Consider the following 17717-nt stretch of genomic DNA (forward strand, 5'->3'; position numbering starts at 1 on the left):
CAGTTGCAGGATGAGTTGGGAATCATTATTTATTGAAACACAGTAATGAGACCACTATGAGTGTGTCCAATTCCCTTACATGGGGGTTTCAAGGCGTCAGAAACTACCCGTGGCTAGTCAACCGATTCCAGGATATCTTAGGAAATCCCAGAGGAGCTTATTTCTTTTTAGTTTATAAAATGCTTCCTGAAAGCACTTTTATTGGAAAACTTTATTTAGGAGAGTTTCTTTGAGCCTGGACCAACATACCAGGAAGCATAAGTGATGACAGTATCTGCTCCTGCCTGCTCCACGCTGCTCCCCATCCAAGTGTTTCTTTTTCAAAACACGTGGAGCCCTGATTTGGAAGAGCTGTCTAGTTAGCACGTGACCTCGCCCAAAAGGTGTGATTTATAGCAGTTGATCTCAAGTATTTTGATGCAAAAAGGGAAGGGAAGTTTCAATAAAAGGATATTATAGAACTTCTTCAGCCAGTAGGTAGAATTCCCATCCCCAAGCCAGGCTGAGATCAGATCTTTAGGACAAAAAACTCTTTCAGGTCTAGATGGGTCCAGTGAAGCTGGGTTAGGGAGAACAACAGTGTCTGAGATCCTCAGGCACAAGTATGGCGGTTGAGCTCGCTGAGTCCTGGCTCTCTTGACACCACACCCGCTCCAGGCTGGGGTGCTGTACACCTTGACTCAGTCACTGTGGTCTCCACCGTCTCCCCCATAGAATGGGGAATAATTGCACGTTCATCACACACTGTCCACAAATGAGGAGGATTCATCAGACGCTCTCAGATTTGCCAGATTCCTCTCTCCCAATGGCACGTGACTGACAACTTACTACACCTTTCTACACTTTCATTTCCTCTTCTGTTAAAAGGGATGGTAATAGAGAAAGAGAAACATCGGCTGATATCACTTACATATGGAATCTTTAAAAATGATACAAATGAACTTATTTACAAAAAGGAAACAGACTCACAGACTTAGAAAACAAACTTATGGTTACCAAAGGGGAAAGGTTGGAGGGGAGGGGTTAATTAGGAGGCTGGGATAAACATATACACACTACTATGTATAAAATTGATAATCAACAAGAACCTACTGTATAGCACAGGGAACTCTGTCCAATATTCTGTAATAACCTATACGGGAAAAGAATCTGAAAAAGAATGGATATATGTATATGTGTAACTGAACCACTTTGCTGTACACCTGAAACAACATTGTAAATGAACCTACTCCCATATAAAATAAAAATTAAATTTAAAAAAGGGGGGATTGTAATAGTCCATGCTACGCACAGGGGCATTGTGAGGGCTCAGTGCAATTTGGATGATTAAGACACTCAGCACAGGGACTTCCCTGGCGGTCCAGTGGTTAAGACTCTGCCCTTCCAATGCAGGGGGTGCGGGTTCGATCCCTGGTTAGGGAAATAAGATCCCACATGCTGCGCAGCGCAGCCGAAAAAAAAATTTTTAAAAGACACTCAGCACAGTGCCTGGCCCATGATAAGTGTTCCATACATAGGAGGAATGACTTGAAACCCATTATGAGCCTTTAGCATCTTGATTTAATTAGATGACCCTCAGGGGTTAGATAGAGCAGGTGGCTTAGAACGTGTCACCTGGGAGGATATTCAAAAAGAATCCTGAAAAAGCAACTAGAAGGTCCCTAAAGAACAGGATACTGGCTACTTCACAGGAGTTGTTACTGAACCAGGAGCCCCAGTTATGAGAGAGTCCCTTGATGGCACCTGTGTACATCGAACCTCTAATTTGTCAAAGATTTCTATTTCCGAGTACATCTCAGAGGGAGTAGTACATCTCAGGTGGAGAAGGCTTCAAGAAGTTGTCTGTTGGGGCTTCCCTGGTGGCGCAGTGGTTGAGAATCTGCCTGCCAATGCAGGGGACACGGGTTCGAGCCCTGGTCTGGGAAGATCCCACATGCCGCGGAGCAACTAGGCCCGTGAGCCACAACTACTGAGCCTGCGCGTCTGGAGCCTGTGCTCCGCAACAAGAGAGGCCGCGATAGTGAGAGGCCCGCGCACCGTGATGAAGAGTGGCCCCCGCTTGCCGCAACTGGAGAAAGCCCTCGCGCAGAAGCGAAGACCCAACACAGCCATAAATAAATAAATTAATTAAATTTAAAAAAAAAATGGTCCACATCAAAAAAAATCTTAAAAAAAAAAAAATAACACACCATTGTAAAGCAATTATACTTCAATAAAGATGTTTAAAAAAAACACAAAAAAACAAAAAAGAAGTTGTCTGTTAGGTGGTGTGCGGCTGGCAGATGGTGATCCGCCCTCTGACCAGGAGGAATGGACAAAGGCTGGTCTTTTCAGGGCTCGTCAAACAGCACTCAGTCATTTCCAATGTCCCTAGATGGGCAGCCTTGCCCCTGGGTGCCCTTCCCCTGATTTAGAAAACCCCATAAATTTTAAAGGGAAAATGTAAGCCATGGGTTTCCAAGAATTTACACTTACTTCATCAAATCTCTTGTTTTCCGAGAGTTGTGTGGAGTCCAAAAAGACTAATGAACCTTTTCCAAATGTCTTTAAAAATCCTTTTTTCTTAGAAGGACATTTAGAGGCTTTAAAAGTTGTTCCAAGGGTAAAAATAATAATATAATAATAAATTTCTCAAAACTCGCAACCCCTGCAGGTTCAAAATTTGCTTAATTCTTCAAACCCAAGGGACTTGAATTATTACTGGGATTTGTCATTTCTTGTTTATGGGGCTTTTCCAAAGGGGAGAAAGAAACCATGTGGAGGTTCACTAGAGTTCACTGCATCGTTCACAGCCATGCCCATAGCCCAGAAAGCTTCCAGAATCTTCTCAACCTGAACCTTCAGGGGAAGCCCCCCTTACTTGGTGGCATCCGTGAGGCCAGGTTGGAGTTAAACTGAATGCACTGACTTTTTCAGCCTGGCTTAATTTTGGCTGGAGGATCAAAGCCCTCCCAGAACAATTCTTTTGTAGGGAATACAATCTATGTCACGTAAAACAGGTGATCTATTGTTAGGTGACTGTGGGGTGCAAAGAGAACAATTTTTCCTTGGGGTGTGTGCAAAGAGCCAGCTGCGGCTGGGCTGCCCTTGAACGTTGTCATCTGATGACCTCTGGTGGTGGCATTTTTCCCAGCATGTGCGCAGCGATGCTTCCGAGCCAAGCCATCCTTGTTACATTTTCCTACATTCCTTTCCTCCTGTTTTGTTATTCATGTTCAGCAAGGAGCAAGAATCAGTTGCAAACACCCAGAGTAAAGTGGGGCATGTGCCTAACCAGACTGTCGTTTCAAAAAAGTTGCCTGTGCCTTCTCTTTCAGTGAACCTCTGATACATTTCCTGTGGAAAGAGAAGGGAGCCAACATGAAGGAAAATGTGGCCTCCACGGTGGTTTTCATTTTGCTACTCTTTCGCAACACCAACCTTCTGAATGGTAAGTAAGAGACTGTCCTGTTCTCTTTCATTCCCTGGGGTGTTTATATGAGAGGAGGGGAGAATCCCTCACAGTCCTCTTGCAATGCAGTTACGAGAAATGAAAATGTCCATGTCATTTGCTGCTATTAAATTATTTACAGTATTTTGGGGATTAAAACGCATGCAAAAATTAAGGCAAAAGAATGAATGCAATTAATGCAAAATCGTGTCACTATGCTCTGACTTCCATCCTCATTCTGGGAGTGCAGGGAAAGACCTCTACCAAGAACAGACCAGAGTTTCAGTTCAGGTTCTGTCCTTACTAGCTGTGCAACCTTGAGCCAATTACCTAACCTCTCTGGGTTTATACATTTGCAAAGTGAGAATAGTGATGTTTCTTCCACCTCAGATGAAAAGGTGTGTGAGAAAAATCTTTGAAAACCTGTAAAGAGTTATAAGGGGATTGCTGTTACATGGTGGGAAACGGGTATAGAGCCAACTCTGTTATGGGGAAATGAAATTTACAACTAGACTAGAGCGTGTGAGCCTGTGTGTGTACATTTCAGTGTGTCTACCCCTGCGCATTTCTGGGTGTGTATACTTTTGTATACCTGTGTATATCTTAACTCCCCTATATGTGCCTGATTGCAAACGGTTCTCTGTGTATACCTGTCTGTGTACACATTTGTGGGTGTATATTTCTGTGTATGTACCTGTGTGTGTACTGGTGTATACTTCTACAAGTATGCATCTGTGTATATTATTCCTCTGTGGTATGTGGGTGTGCTTCTGATATGGGCTTTATTTGAGCATGTGTGTGTGTGTGTACCCGTGTGTGGTACCTCTGTGGTTGTTCCTGTGTTTGTGTGCATTTTACAAGGATAGTGAGACAGTCCATTCATTGTAACCATCTCCTCTAAAGTGGGTGAAAGAAACATTTAACTAATTATAATTTCACAACTTTACCCTCCTCTCTTGAGTTTCCTCGAGGTACTATTAATAACCAGTGAAATGTGAGAGAGAGAAGCTTTCAGAGAAAAAGGAACGCAGAGATCAGTGTAATCCATAAGGAAATTTTAAGTATTCAAATAATCAACAGTGGCCTTAATTGGCTTCTAAATATGCTCATTTTTGAGCCATAAGTTTTGGGCTTTTTGAAAAGTAAACTTTCCTTTCTACCTCACATACTCCTCCCTGGCCACAACAACAAACAAAAAATCGCTTCACCCTGTGAAATTATCCTGAAGAAATGTTCCCCAGAGGACGAGCCACATTACAAACATCGGTAGAGCTGACCCCAGGCTGTCTGGCGTGGACCGTTTTCGGGGGGCTGGGAGGCAGCTGGGCTCCGGCTGACACTCAGCCTGGTGACCTCGGCCCCAGCCTGTGCACCACATCGTCCCATTCCATCCAGCTCTTCTTTCCAGTGGTTTTGCCTAGTGCCCTGTCTTCCCACCTGTGTTCTCCTCCAAACTTGCTCTTTCTGACCTGCTAGCAGTTCTACCCGGGAGCCAGCGTGAGGGATGAAGGGCAAGTGTGGCAGAAAACAGAGAAGCCCCAGAGGCTGAGGGACCACCACCTGGAAGCTCTTCTCTCTGCTCCTGATTTCCTGAACTAATCACCACCTGGGGTTACGTGGCTCGGTGTGGATGGGCCCCCCCAGCCCAGCAGCATCAGGGCAAACTCAGGGCCACTGTTTCCCTCTCTGGACCTGACAGATCAGGAACGGAAGAGGGAGCCAGCTCACCAAGAACTTTGGGGATTAGGGAACTCCGAAGCATCCTCCACTTGACATTGGGTTTTCCACATCAGCTCTTTCAGCCCTGCTAGCTTCCAGCTGGGACTAAATACAGCTCCTAGATAATGACGGTAGCTAGTAACCGCAAGAGAAGCTACCCACTCGCCCACCTCTAGGAGCTCCCACGCCTCCTACCCCAACAAGAGCCAAGAATTACAAGGGAACACTTTGCCACCTCGCCACATAAAGACCCATGGAGAGAGGGGGAAATATAAGGGAAAAGGGACCAAAAACCCAAATGAGGAAATGGAGGCAGGGAGGATGGGGAGGCAGGGAGGATGGGGAGCCAGACTGTGAGGCTGAATCAGAGGTCAAAGCCGAATGGAATCAAGGGAGAGTGAAGGGGAAAAGGAAGGGACAGAGAAGATGGGGAGGAAGCAGCTCAAGGGGGAGCCTCGGTGATACAGTGAAAGAACAAGAGAAGAGAGCTGGGTTCACTGTGTGGGAATGGCAGAAAGATGATGGTTAGTGAGCCAGAGGGGAGAGGTCCAGAGAGCACGGGATCAGCAAATGACCACAGGATGCTCGTGCCCGGGGGAGAATTCTTTTTATGGCTGTGGGTGTGTATCCGCTCCACAGATTCCCTGGGATTATAGAAGGGCCACGTCCTCCTTCTCGGTCCATATGTATCCCTAGCACTCGATGCTCACCGTTGTTGAAACTACATCAAATGGTGTAGTATCTCCACCTCACAGTATGCCCGCGCGCACACACACACACACCCCACCACAAAGCTCTCTCTCTCTGAGTCCTGCCAACTTCAGGGCAGCCCACAGAGGAGTGTTGCTGGATGTTGACACCTCGGCACTTCTGAGCCCTCCATCCCTAGCCCTACTTCCGCCGAGGCCTCATCACTGGCCGGGCCCCATCAATCTGTTTCTGTCACCAGCAGAATGGTCAAAGAGTTGAACAGACCTTAATATTGACACCAGTGGCTTCTGGCTTTTTCTAGGACAGTCACCTCCTGGGAAACCTGAGATCTTTAAATGTCGTTCTCCCGAAAAGGAAACATTCACCTGCTGGTGGAAGCCTGGGGCAGATGGAAGATTACCTACCAATTACACGCTGACTTACCGCAAGGAAGGGTAAACGTTCGCTTCTCTCCTAGCAGAGCGCACCTGGGTGTCCTCACTCTCCAACCACAGGAACGCTGACTCTGGGTTAATTGCCACGCTTCCCTGAATGCACACTGTTAAGGCTCCTGCTACTGGGGGAGGGAATCAAACATACGCGTCCACATCTTCCCCTGAACGTCCCTGCCGAGCTCCCTCACGTGCATAAGCTCGGCCACCACCGCAGCAACACAATCCAGCAATGCTCCCATTGCCTGTCGTAAGTTTAGGTTGTAGCCCAAGGTCACGTATAAGTGTTTCCTAAGTGCTAGTTAATTTTAGATGCTTATCTATCAACCTTGTGCCATTTATCATTTTTTGTAACCATTACTTTTGTAACCTAAGAGTATTATCATGTCATCTTTGACAACCGTGGTACATTAGCTTTTCGAACTTGTTTCTCGTGCAAGAAAATAACAAGCCCTACAAGAAAAGGAAGAAGGTGAGGTGTTTTCCTTAGGAAATCCATGGACCTGTGATCTCCCAGAAGGCATATTGGGAGGTAAAATTGCAGTGCAGAGTAAACACGGTGATCTCTGGGCAAGGAGTTAGTCACAGTTACAGTGAGACCCTCCTGGAAATCCAGGGACGGCTGTATCCTTCCCCAGTGAAGAAAACATTTACTAGTAGAAACAGCTGGCTCACTTCCCAGTGACAGCACTTAGTGGTACACAAAGCTGTCATCCCTTCTGGGACCCAAAGGGGTGTCAGGCAAACAGATCTCAGGAACTCCAAGTGGCAAGCCAAGTGGAATAAGCCTGCACACCTCCGTGGTGAGTCTTGCACGGAGGTCCCCAGGTCTAAATGTGAGCAGCCTAAGGGGCCTCGTGGGCCTGAAATATCTCCTTTCAGAGTCACTTTTCTCTGTGGCTGACTTAGCGTAACTGGAAATATACTGCAGTTTGTATTCCCTTTAATCTTTTTTTAATGAAATGTAATTCAAAACATATGTGCAATAAAAGCTGCCTTGAGCATTCCCCGCCACCCCGTGTGTATGTGCAGGGGAAAGTCCCAGTGTCCTGAGATGACCCAGTGGTGGTTCCCTGAGGAAAGCGGTGCACTGGCCACAGAAAACTCAAGTGTTTATTGGCAGGGGGCATATATCACAAAGCCTACAACAACCTGTAGACAGGAAGGGTTGGTGAGAAACAGAGTCACTGGGGCTCTGACGTGACCCTGCCACCCCTTCTCCAGCACTCTCTCCCCTTGGTCACCCCCAGCTGACATGGGCAGGGCAGAAGAACTTGGGGAGCCCTTCTTCAGCTCTGGTTTTTGCATCTGGAATGCCTGTTCCCCAAAATCCAGTGGTATTGATCTATTAAGAAAAAACTAGACTCTTTTTACCACTTTCTTACTGACTCCTAATATATTACTCGTTGCAGAGAGACATTCACCCATGAATGTCCGGACTACAAAACCGGCGGCCCCAACTCCTGCTACTTTAACAAGAAGCACACCTCCATATGGACGATATACATCATCACAGTAAATGCCACGAACCAGATGGGAAGCAGTTCCTCGGATCCACGTTACGTGGACGTGACTTACATAGGTAAGGGGAAGGGTGATTGGTGAGGAATTTGTTACTCCAATATGAATCTACCAATAGTCAAACTCAGTTTGAGTCTTCTTGGCTTATGGATAGATTCCCATAAAGAAAGATGAGAAAATTCACACCATCCTTGCCAACTGAGTGTTTTAAACCAGTTTTTTGGATTTAATTAATTTTTATTGGAGTATAGTTGATTTACAAGGTTGTGTTAGTTTCTGCTGTACAGCAAAGTGAATCGGTTATACATGTACATATATCCACTCTTTTTTAGATTCTTTTCCCATATAGGTCATTACAGAGTATTGAGTAGAGCTTCCTGTGCTATACAGTAGGTCCTTATTAGTTATCTATTTTATATATAGTAGTGTGTATATGTCAATCCCAATCTCCCAATCTATCCCTCCCCCTCCTTCCCCCTTGGTAACCATAAGTTTGTTGTCTACCTCTGTGACTCTATTTCTGTTTTATAAATAAGTTCATCTGTACCCTTTTTTTAGATTCCATAATAAGTGATATCATATAATACTTGTCTTTCTCTGTCTGACTTCACTCAGTATGATAATCACTAGGTCCATCCATATCGCTGTAAATGGCATTATTTCATTCTTTTTTATGGCTGAGTAAACCAATTTTTATTTATGACGGTAAGACAGTAAAATCCTTATGCCTTCCTTTGACCCTTCTTCCCATCCCCTTGCACCCAACAGGAATGTTCTATTTAGCTTCCCTTATCAATCCTTCTCTCCATCCCTCCCCCCGCAACCGATGTCCCCTTCTCCATTGGCAAGCTGGGATTTCTTTTCTGAGATTTCTCTCCCTGAAAGACAGAGCTGCTTCATGGAGTAGCACCTCTTAGAAGAGTCTCATCTGCTTCTCCACCCACAGGAATTGCTCCAAACCGCTTTGCCCCAAATTCAATTCTCAATATACATATGTTTCTTAGCAACTGGAGCTATTCTTTTCAAAATAAAGAATTTGGGGAGTAAATAGCGCTGCTTGAACAGAAGGCTGAAGGCCAGGATCACAACCACGATGTTTGGAGAAGTCATTAACAAAGTGAAGCCAAATCGACCTGAGAGCTGCTTCTTGCTTTGCATGATCAACACTGAGCTGCAGGGCAATGAGACATAACTGCAGTGATCTGTATGGTTTAGCAGGGACGACAAAGGGAATCTTAGGACAAGAGATGGCTTAGGACAAGAGATGGCTTGGCCTTAGCTAACCTAAGGAGTAGCTAATTAGGTTCAAGGTCACCCAAGTCTTCCTGACTTACCTAACACCAACCAACAAGGAAAATCAGGCTAGGACTCTCAAGTATTGGGCTGTATATCATCCCACTGGTGTGTTATCAGTGACTGATCCTTAAAAACTAGAAAAGCTTCCAACATCAACTGGAACCCATTTGAATTCTGTCTCTCCCCAGCAAATTATTGCAATGAGCATGGGGATGGAAACAGAATTTGATCTTAGCTTAAGAAAATCAAAAAGTAACCCCACTGACAAGTAGGAATAAAATAAATTCCATTCATATAAATTTACTTGAGATATGAAGTCTTTAAAATGCTAAACACCCAATAATTCCATTTTCATAGTTTCTTTCTTAAATTTCCTTGCCCTCAAATATTCTGCCCTCAAGTGTTAAAATATTTAATATTTAAGGTCAACACAGTGAAAGCAAGAGAAGTTCTGAAATGTACAACTGCTGTAATGAAGATTATCCACAAAAGCAAAAATGGGATCACTAAAGAAAAGTAGTATGTTTAAAAAGTGAAATTAATGAATGGATCAAATTCATACTGACTCTGGAAAACAAATTCTCTGGTGAAAGAATGTGTTGGGCCATACTTTTCAAAATAATAAAAGAAGTGTTCATGGAATTCTCATATAACCCTGCAGCATACAGTGTTGTTGACAGGCCGCAAGAGTTCATTTACAACGCAGTTTTAACCACAGTAAAGTCTACCAGCTTGAATCTCGTCCAGCGATAACCTGCAGTACAGGATATTGGCACATAATCTCTCAGAAATAGATTTCGTTGTTGTCACTGAGAAATATTCAGCTATGCTGAAGACACTTGAAACGTGATTCTCAACTGTGTGCTCTTTGCCTCCCATAGGGTACTTGGCAACGGCAGGAAATATTTTTGGCGTTTGCAACACAGGGAGAGAGGGCCTCTAATGGGGAGAGGCCAGAGATTGCTGCTAACGTCCTACAATGCTCAGGAAGGCCCCTACCACAAAGAATTATCTGGTCCAAAATACACATAATGCTGAGGTTGAGAAACTTTGCTTTCAGGGATTCATCTTGAACGTTTTACTTGCACCTTTGTACAAAGATGATTTGCTCAGCATTTCTCAGTCTTGTGTTCAAATTAAAACTTATATTAAATAACTGATGTTTATTTAGTAAGTCCATATAAAACAGTCTTTCTTAGGTATTTACTTAGTAACATACAAGCATTAGGATTAGTGGCAAATTTTCTAAAGCTGTTTTTCTAGGCAACTGTAGGGTATAATGCCAAGTCCACTAGAGTTACACTCGCTCTTCTCTCACCTGGAATGGAGACTGATTTGAGGAGGTAAGAAATGAATGGAGAAACTGTGACTGGCCAGCAGGACTGAGACGAGGGTAAGGCAAGCCAGCGCCCTAAGGCCCTCACTCTTTTTTTTAATTTATTTTATTCAAGTATAGTTACTTTACAATGTTGTGTTAATTTCTGCTGCACAGCAAAATGATTCAGTTATACATATATATATATGTACTTTTTTCTATTCTTTTCCATTATGGTTTATCACAGTATACTGAGTATAGTTCCCTGTGCTATACAGTAGGACCTTGTTGTTTACCCATTCAATATATGAGTTTGCATCTCCTAATCCCAAACTCCCACTCCATCCCTCCGCCACCCCCCTTCCTCCTTGGCAACCACAAGTCTGTTCTCTATGTCTATGAGTCTGTTTCGTAGATAAGTTCATTTGTACCATATTTTAGATTCCACATACAAGTGATATCATATGGTATTTGTCTTTCTCTTTCTGACTTACTTCACTTAGTATGATAATCTCTAGGTCCATCCATGTTGCTACAAATGGCATTATTTCATTATTTTTTATGTCTGAGTAGTATTCCATTGTGTGTGTGTGTGTGTGTATCTCACATCTTCTTTATCCATTCATCTGTTGATGGGCACTTAGGTTGTTTCCATGTCTTGGCTATTGTGAATAGTGCTGCTATGAACATAGAGGTGCATGTATCTTTTTGAATTATAGTTTTGTCTGGATATATGCCCAGGAGTGGGATTGCTGGACCATATGGCAACCCTATTATTAGATTTTTGAGGAACCTCCATTCAGTTTTCCATAGTGGTTGCACCAATTTACATTCCCACCAACTGCGTAGGAGAGTTCCCTTTTCTCCACACCCTCTCCAGCATTTGTTATTTGTAGATTTTTTAATGATGACCATTCTGACTGGTGTGAGGTGATACCTCATTGTAGTTTTGATTTGCATTTCTCTAATAATTTGTGACGTTGAGCATTTTTTCATGTGCCTGTTGGCCATCTGTATGTCTTCTTTGAAGAAATGTCTATTTAGGTCCTTTGCCCATTTTTCAATTCGTTTTTTTTTTTTTTGATATTGAATTGTATGAGCTGTTTGTATATTTTGGAAATTAAGCCCTTGTTGGTTGCATCATTTGCAAGTATTTTCTCCCATTCTGTACATTGTCTTTTCATTTTGTATACGGTTTCCTTTGCTGTGCAAAAGCTTGTAAGTTTGATTAGATCCCATTTGTTTATTTTTGCTTTTATTTCTATTGCCTTGGTAGACAGACCTAAGAAAACATTGGTATGATTTATGTCAGGGAATGTTTTGCCTATGTTCTCTTCTAAAAGTTTTATGGTGTCATGTCTTATATTTGTCTCTAACCCATTTTGAGTTTATTTCTGTGCGTGGTATGAGGGAGTGTTCTAACTTCATTAATTTACATGTGGCTGTCCAACTTTCCCAACACCACTTGCTGAAGAGATTGTCTTTTCTCCACTGTATATTCTTGCCTCCCTTGTTGAAGATTAATTGACCATAGGTGTGTGGGTTTATTTCTGGGCTCTCTATTCTGTTCCATTGATCCATATGTCTGTTTTTGTGCCAATACCACACTGTTGTGATTCCTGTAGCTTTGTAGTATTGTCTGAAGACTGGGAGGGTTATGCCTCCTGCTTTGTTATTTTTCCTCAGGATTGCTTTGGCAATTCTGGGTCTTCTATGGTTCCATATACATTTTAGGATTATTTGTTCTACTTCTGTGAAAAATGTCATGGGTAATTTGATAGGGGTCACATTAAATCTGTAGATTGCTTTGGGGAGTATGGCCTAGGCACCTCACTCTTAAGAAGGCGTTCACAGACCTGTACTTAAAGGAACCTGACATCAAATACCAAGTGTCTCATAACCACGGAGAGAAAAAAAGTAGAGAGATCTACCTCTAAGTCATATAGTTCTGGATTCAGATACCCATATTTGACTAAATGTGGAGTTTCTTTCATATCTACAGTTGAACCAGACCCTCCTGTGAACCTGACTTTGGAATTAAAACAGCCAGAAGACAGCAAACCATATCTGTGGATAAAATGGTTTCCACCCACCCTGGTTGACGTAAGATCTGGTTGGCTCACACTCCAGTATGAAATTCGATTAAAACCTGAGAAAACAGCTGAGTGGGAGGTGAGTCAACCGGAAGCTTTTGGAGGGAACCCTGTCCTTTGGCAAAGATGAAGTACCCCAACTGAGAATAGGTCATGCCCCCTAATTATTGGGCCACCATGTTGCCTTCCTGATGCTGATGTTACCCACCCATGTGTGGAAGGGCCTTCTCCCCTCCACTGGGATGGATGGGGGCTCATCTTTACAGCTCTCCCAGGACTAGCTCCTTGCAACTGAACAGCCACTTCTGCCAGGTTTTCAACCCACCTCCCTCAGGATATCTTAAATCTAACATCTGTGAGCGTACTTAAATGGCACTAAGTGGGAGGAAAAAATGTCAGTGTAACCAGTCCATGGCTAATGGCATTTTTATTCACTTTAAAATACTTAATTGTAAACAAATAGTACAATAAATTATAGGCATTATGATAATCTACTCTTAAATAGTTTAGTATATGTCTCTTTTAAAAAGGGAATATTTCCAAATATAGCCAAAATAATAAGATCGCATGTAGAAAATTAATTGAAATTCCTTAATATCATCTTTTTGAATCCCTTAATATCATTTAATGGCCAGTCCATATTTTAATTCCCCCAATTGCTTCAAAAAATATTTTTAACAGCTGGTTTGTTGAAACCAGAATCCACTCCAGGATCACTCACTGTGGCTGGCTGATATATCCCTTCACTCTCAAAGTGCTCAGGATACTGGGCCACTTGTCACATAGAATGCCCCACCTTCTGCATTTGTCTGATTAGTTCTTTGTGAGGTCATTTAGCCAATTTCTCTGTCCCCATATTTCCTGTAACCAGACATTAGATCTAAAGACTTGATTAGATTCCAGGTGAACAATTTTTGGCAAGAAAACTTCAGAGGTGATATATATGCTTCATACTCTATCATATCAGGAAACAAAGACCATCTGCTCAACCTACCATAAATGATGTTAAAAGTGGCCTCTGGATCGGGGAGATCACATCTTGATCCCTTGATTGTAAACTCATGTTTAATTTGTGCACAATTGCTTCAGTGTTCATGAATTCCCAGTTCTCTTCCACCTAGTGGCTTTACATCAGTGAATGATCCTTGAATCAATTATTTTATTAGAGTTTAGAAAAGAACAATTTTCCAATGTTATTAACTAGTCACCTTCCATAATGTAGAATTTAGAAAGCAAGGTGTAGGGAGCAGAACATTTGTCTTTCTGAAGTAGAGTTCCAAATGGAGAGATAGAAAGCCTATTGATTTTTGTGTGAGCAGTATTTAACAGGAGGAAGGGATGGGCTGAGAGGGTGGAATGGTGTGAACAGGGTATTTACTAAGTGTGATCATTTGGCCTCACTCCTCCAATAGTTTATTGCCTAAAGAAAAAGTCTCTTTCTTCATAACACAAGTCAGAGTGACTTCTGTTTTCCTTGGCCTCCCTTAGACTCATTTCGCTGGGCAGCAGACTCAGTTTAAGATTCTCAGCTTATATCCAGGACAGAAATACCTTGTCCAGGTTCACTGCAAGCCAGACCATGGATTCTGGAGTGAGTGGAGCCCAGAGAGCTCCATCCAGATACCTAATGGTGAGTGTCTTGGCTCCCTTTTGCTTATACTCCTAAATATTTTTAAAATAGAATGAGTTTAGTAAATTTGTATGTAGTAACTACTAACAGAGAAACTATTTTGAGTCTTAGCCAGAAGAATGAGTAGAGGTGAGTTTATCATCTCTCCACTCAACACAAAGACATTTGGAAGTATAGCATTGCTCCCTGGGTCACTGTCAGTGAGGACCAGTTTCTAGGATAAGTCTGCAGTCATGGGCTTGAAATGTCTCAGAGGGCTTGATGGTCAGTCATTCTGCCCTCCCTATCTGCCCCATTCCTATCATTCAAGGTCATCATCTAGTTCTCCCAAAATTTGTAAGGCGCTATCCCATCTGAAAAGCATGAATTGATTTTCAGTCCTTGAAGACAATTACATGTTGGTCTCTTAGTCAAGGAGCAGTATATAAAAGGCACCCAATTCTTTAAGTGCCATTAAACATGGCGGCTGGCATTCTACAGGGAATGAATCATTTGCATTTCTCAAGTACTTTACAGTTTACAAAGTCTTTACCTTGTTTGTTCCTCCCAACCATCTCAAATATTCAGAGAGAACAGAATTGCCGTTAGGAACTGAAAGGGAGGAAACCAAAGGTCAGTGGAGTTAGAAGTCTTGCCCAGAACTGCATGGCGAAGCCTAGCTCTTGTGACAACTTGCCTGGCCAAAGTATCAGGGCTCGCGTTGGCATACTGGAAAGAGCACCGAATTACAGGCCATAAGAGTGTGCATCCAGCCCAGCCCTGGCTCTTACGAAATAAAAGCACAGGGTCTAGAGGCAGAAGGCCTGGGTTCAAATCCCAGACTGCAACTTTATAGCTACATGCCTCTGGGTAAACCACTCTTAGAGTCTCAGTTCCTCATCTTTACATACAGGCAATGTATGTAAAGAGCTTAACACCATGTGGTTTTTACTAAGAACTTAATAAATGTTAGCTTTCTTAATTATTATTACTGCAACTGACCATGTACCCTTGGACTTCCTATAAAAGTATCAAATCAAATAATATTTTTAAGGATTTTGAAAATTTTAGAGTACTGTAAAATATATGCAACTTTAAAATTTAATAATATTGGAAAAAATTAAATCCATCATTAATGTTACTCTGGATTGATGTTCAAATCAGAAAAGGTGTGGAGGGGCGGAACTTATGTTCAAAAGTTTCATTGATTTGTTTCGTTTGTTTGTTTGTTTTTAATGATGCTGTATGTGATCAAAACTTTCTGGCTGTTTGCTTTTTAGACTTCTCAATGAAAGATGCAACCGTGTGGATCTTTGTGGCCGTTCTTTCTGCTGTCATCTGTTTGATTATGGTCTGGGCAGTGGCTTTGAAGGGCTACAGGTACTTCACTGTCTATCAACCCTCCTCCCAATCATGGTTGTCAGGGATAATGGCCAGAAAAGACAATACAAAAATGATGGAAACCTACAGATAATTCAAGCACCTCATTTTAGCCATTAGTTGCAGTGTGTTCGCCATGAAAAACTTTTATCAGTGCTAACAAAAGCAGAATAGACACATTTGAAGTTGATGCTCTTTCCATCAAATGGAGGCTCACAGTTGTGAAATAGTAAAAATCTGGCAAGAACAGCAAATAATCCCCTAGTCGTTTCAGAATCAGCCAGAGTTAGTTAGCCAGCATTCATTTTGATGTTGACCTCTAGAATTATTCATTGTCTTCACCACTGATGGTTAGTTTCACGTAGCCTTGGAGCTCTAACTTCTACCTACCGTAGTCCATGTAGCAGCTATTTGGAGATAATGCTAATCTTTCAAAAATTACAAAGTGAAAACATGTGCATTTATCTTATCTCACAAATCTTTTTATAGCATGGTGACCTGCATCCTCCCTCCGGTTCCTGGGCCAAAAATAAAAGGATTTGATACTCATCTGCTGGAGGTAAGTGCCAGAGGTAAGAATGTATTGTGACCAGCTTCTCTAAACTCATTATCTTTACACACGAGCACACAGTTCCCATCAGTGCAGCCTGGTCAGCTCGGCCATCCTGGACCAGCTGTCCCTCCTCTTCAACAGGTGTGTTTACAGAAAGATGTGGGAGGCATGAGGGTACTTACCATCAGATACTAAGTGTCAGAGGGCAATGAAAGAAAGCCAAGAAAACCTCAAAACACATAGGAATGCTTGCTAGGTTTATCAGGTCTTTTCATAAGCCCCATCAAAAACATTTTGTACAAATAATCAATTGAGAAAGAGGGTTTATATTTTGATGAATACGAACGAGGAACCTACCACCAGCCCCTCCGTCATACTTTGGTGTAAGCTCTCACTTGAATGTTCCTTACAGAAGGCCATAGTAACAGAATATCCTATTGCAATTTTTGCTCAGTTTGAGAGCTCAGTTAAGACTGGCTCAGTACAGTGGAACTGGTGTTTGCCAGGTCCCACTTAGACCGATTCAAGTGGGAATTAAATTTAAGTGTTTCAAATGAAAAGAGGTGTTAGAACATTTTAAATTTCTCGGTGTTAGAACATTTTAAATTTCTCTGCAGGTTGAAATATATAGTTTCAATTTGACCTTCTGCTTAACACTGATGTATATAAAAGCAGTCACCTACACATTGTCACTTGACCCCAGCCACTGTGAGGCCAAAAGCACAAGAATGTGAAGAGTGAGTCCTGGGGAATTTGGCTTGATGGCATTCACTTTGATTGCAGATATCAGAGCAGGAACTAGAGCCCCAGAATTTGGGCTCTTATTCTGCTCTCCAGTCTCTGGCACTGACCTTTATAGACCCAGCATGAACATCTCAGCTAACTAAATGAATTATTGTTTAGCTCGCAATTTGACCTTGTAGCCACAGGGACTTAATGACTTTTAAAAACTGCTTTTTGTGTCAGAAAAAAAAGTTCTTGGATTTTTAATGCCATTACCCCTAATTCTCAAAAGAACTTTCCCAGATGGGTACTATTATTCCCATTTTACAAATGGAGAAACTGAGGATCACAGAACAGCTTATCCAAAGTCATAGACCCTTTAATAAGTAATAGAGCCAAGATTTAGGCAGCAGTCCCTGACCTAAGTCAGAGCATCTGGAGAAGCGTGGAAAATAAGAAGAGGAGGCCAGAGGAGAAGTGGGGGGAGAGGAGGATAGAGAGGAGAAGGAGGAGGGAGAGGAACCGAAGGAGATGGAGGGAATACGGGCTGGCAGGAAGCGGGGGAGGAGTGGAGGGAGGGGAAATGGAGCCAAAGGAAATGAAGGAGTGGGATGGGAGGTGAAGGGAGGGACGGGGAGGGAGAAGCAAGGAAGAGGAGAAGGGAGAGAAGAAGGAAACGATGAGAATCAACTTCCCACTACCAGACTTTAGAACGTGGGGTGAGGGAGCCAGTTAGGAGGCCAGCAAACAGATTTCAGAACTAGTGAGTCCCAGTACCAAGTGCACGCATCAGCACTATGGGTTTAGATGTTTCCCAAGCTTTTCTTATTTAATAGTTATATTTTTATTATATGCACAGATACTACTTGCCCATTCAACTCGTGATCATTATTGCTTAGAGAAAGGCTAAGTTAAAATAGTGAATTGACTTAAAGA

At 42.6% G+C, this 17717-nt stretch overlaps 1 protein-coding gene across 6 annotated transcripts in view; it reads left to right on the forward strand.

The window, feature by feature from the left end:
* The window catches only part of PRLR (prolactin receptor), a 206427-nt gene that overhangs the window by 172790 nt on the left and 15920 nt on the right, over nucleotides 1–17717 (forward strand). For all 6 annotated transcript variants that reach the window (XM_082453776.1, XM_082453779.1, XM_082453775.1 and 3 more), the window contains 7 exons: nucleotides 3318–3430; nucleotides 6162–6294; nucleotides 7704–7873; nucleotides 12426–12595; nucleotides 14005–14146; nucleotides 15406–15505; nucleotides 15995–16064. In XM_082453776.1, the coding sequence (XP_082309902.1) occupies nucleotides 3361–3430; nucleotides 6162–6294; nucleotides 7704–7873; nucleotides 12426–12595; nucleotides 14005–14146; nucleotides 15406–15505; nucleotides 15995–16064 (855 nt within the window). In that variant the 5' untranslated portion in view covers nucleotides 3318–3360. The remainder of the gene's footprint in view (nucleotides 1–3317; nucleotides 3431–6161; nucleotides 6295–7703; nucleotides 7874–12425; nucleotides 12596–14004; nucleotides 14147–15405; nucleotides 15506–15994; nucleotides 16065–17717) is intronic.

This window comes from Balaenoptera physalus (assembly GCF_965194825.1).
Source record: "Balaenoptera physalus genome assembly, chromosome: 3".
Classification (NCBI taxonomy): Eukaryota; Metazoa; Chordata; class Mammalia; order Artiodactyla; family Balaenopteridae; genus Balaenoptera; species Balaenoptera physalus.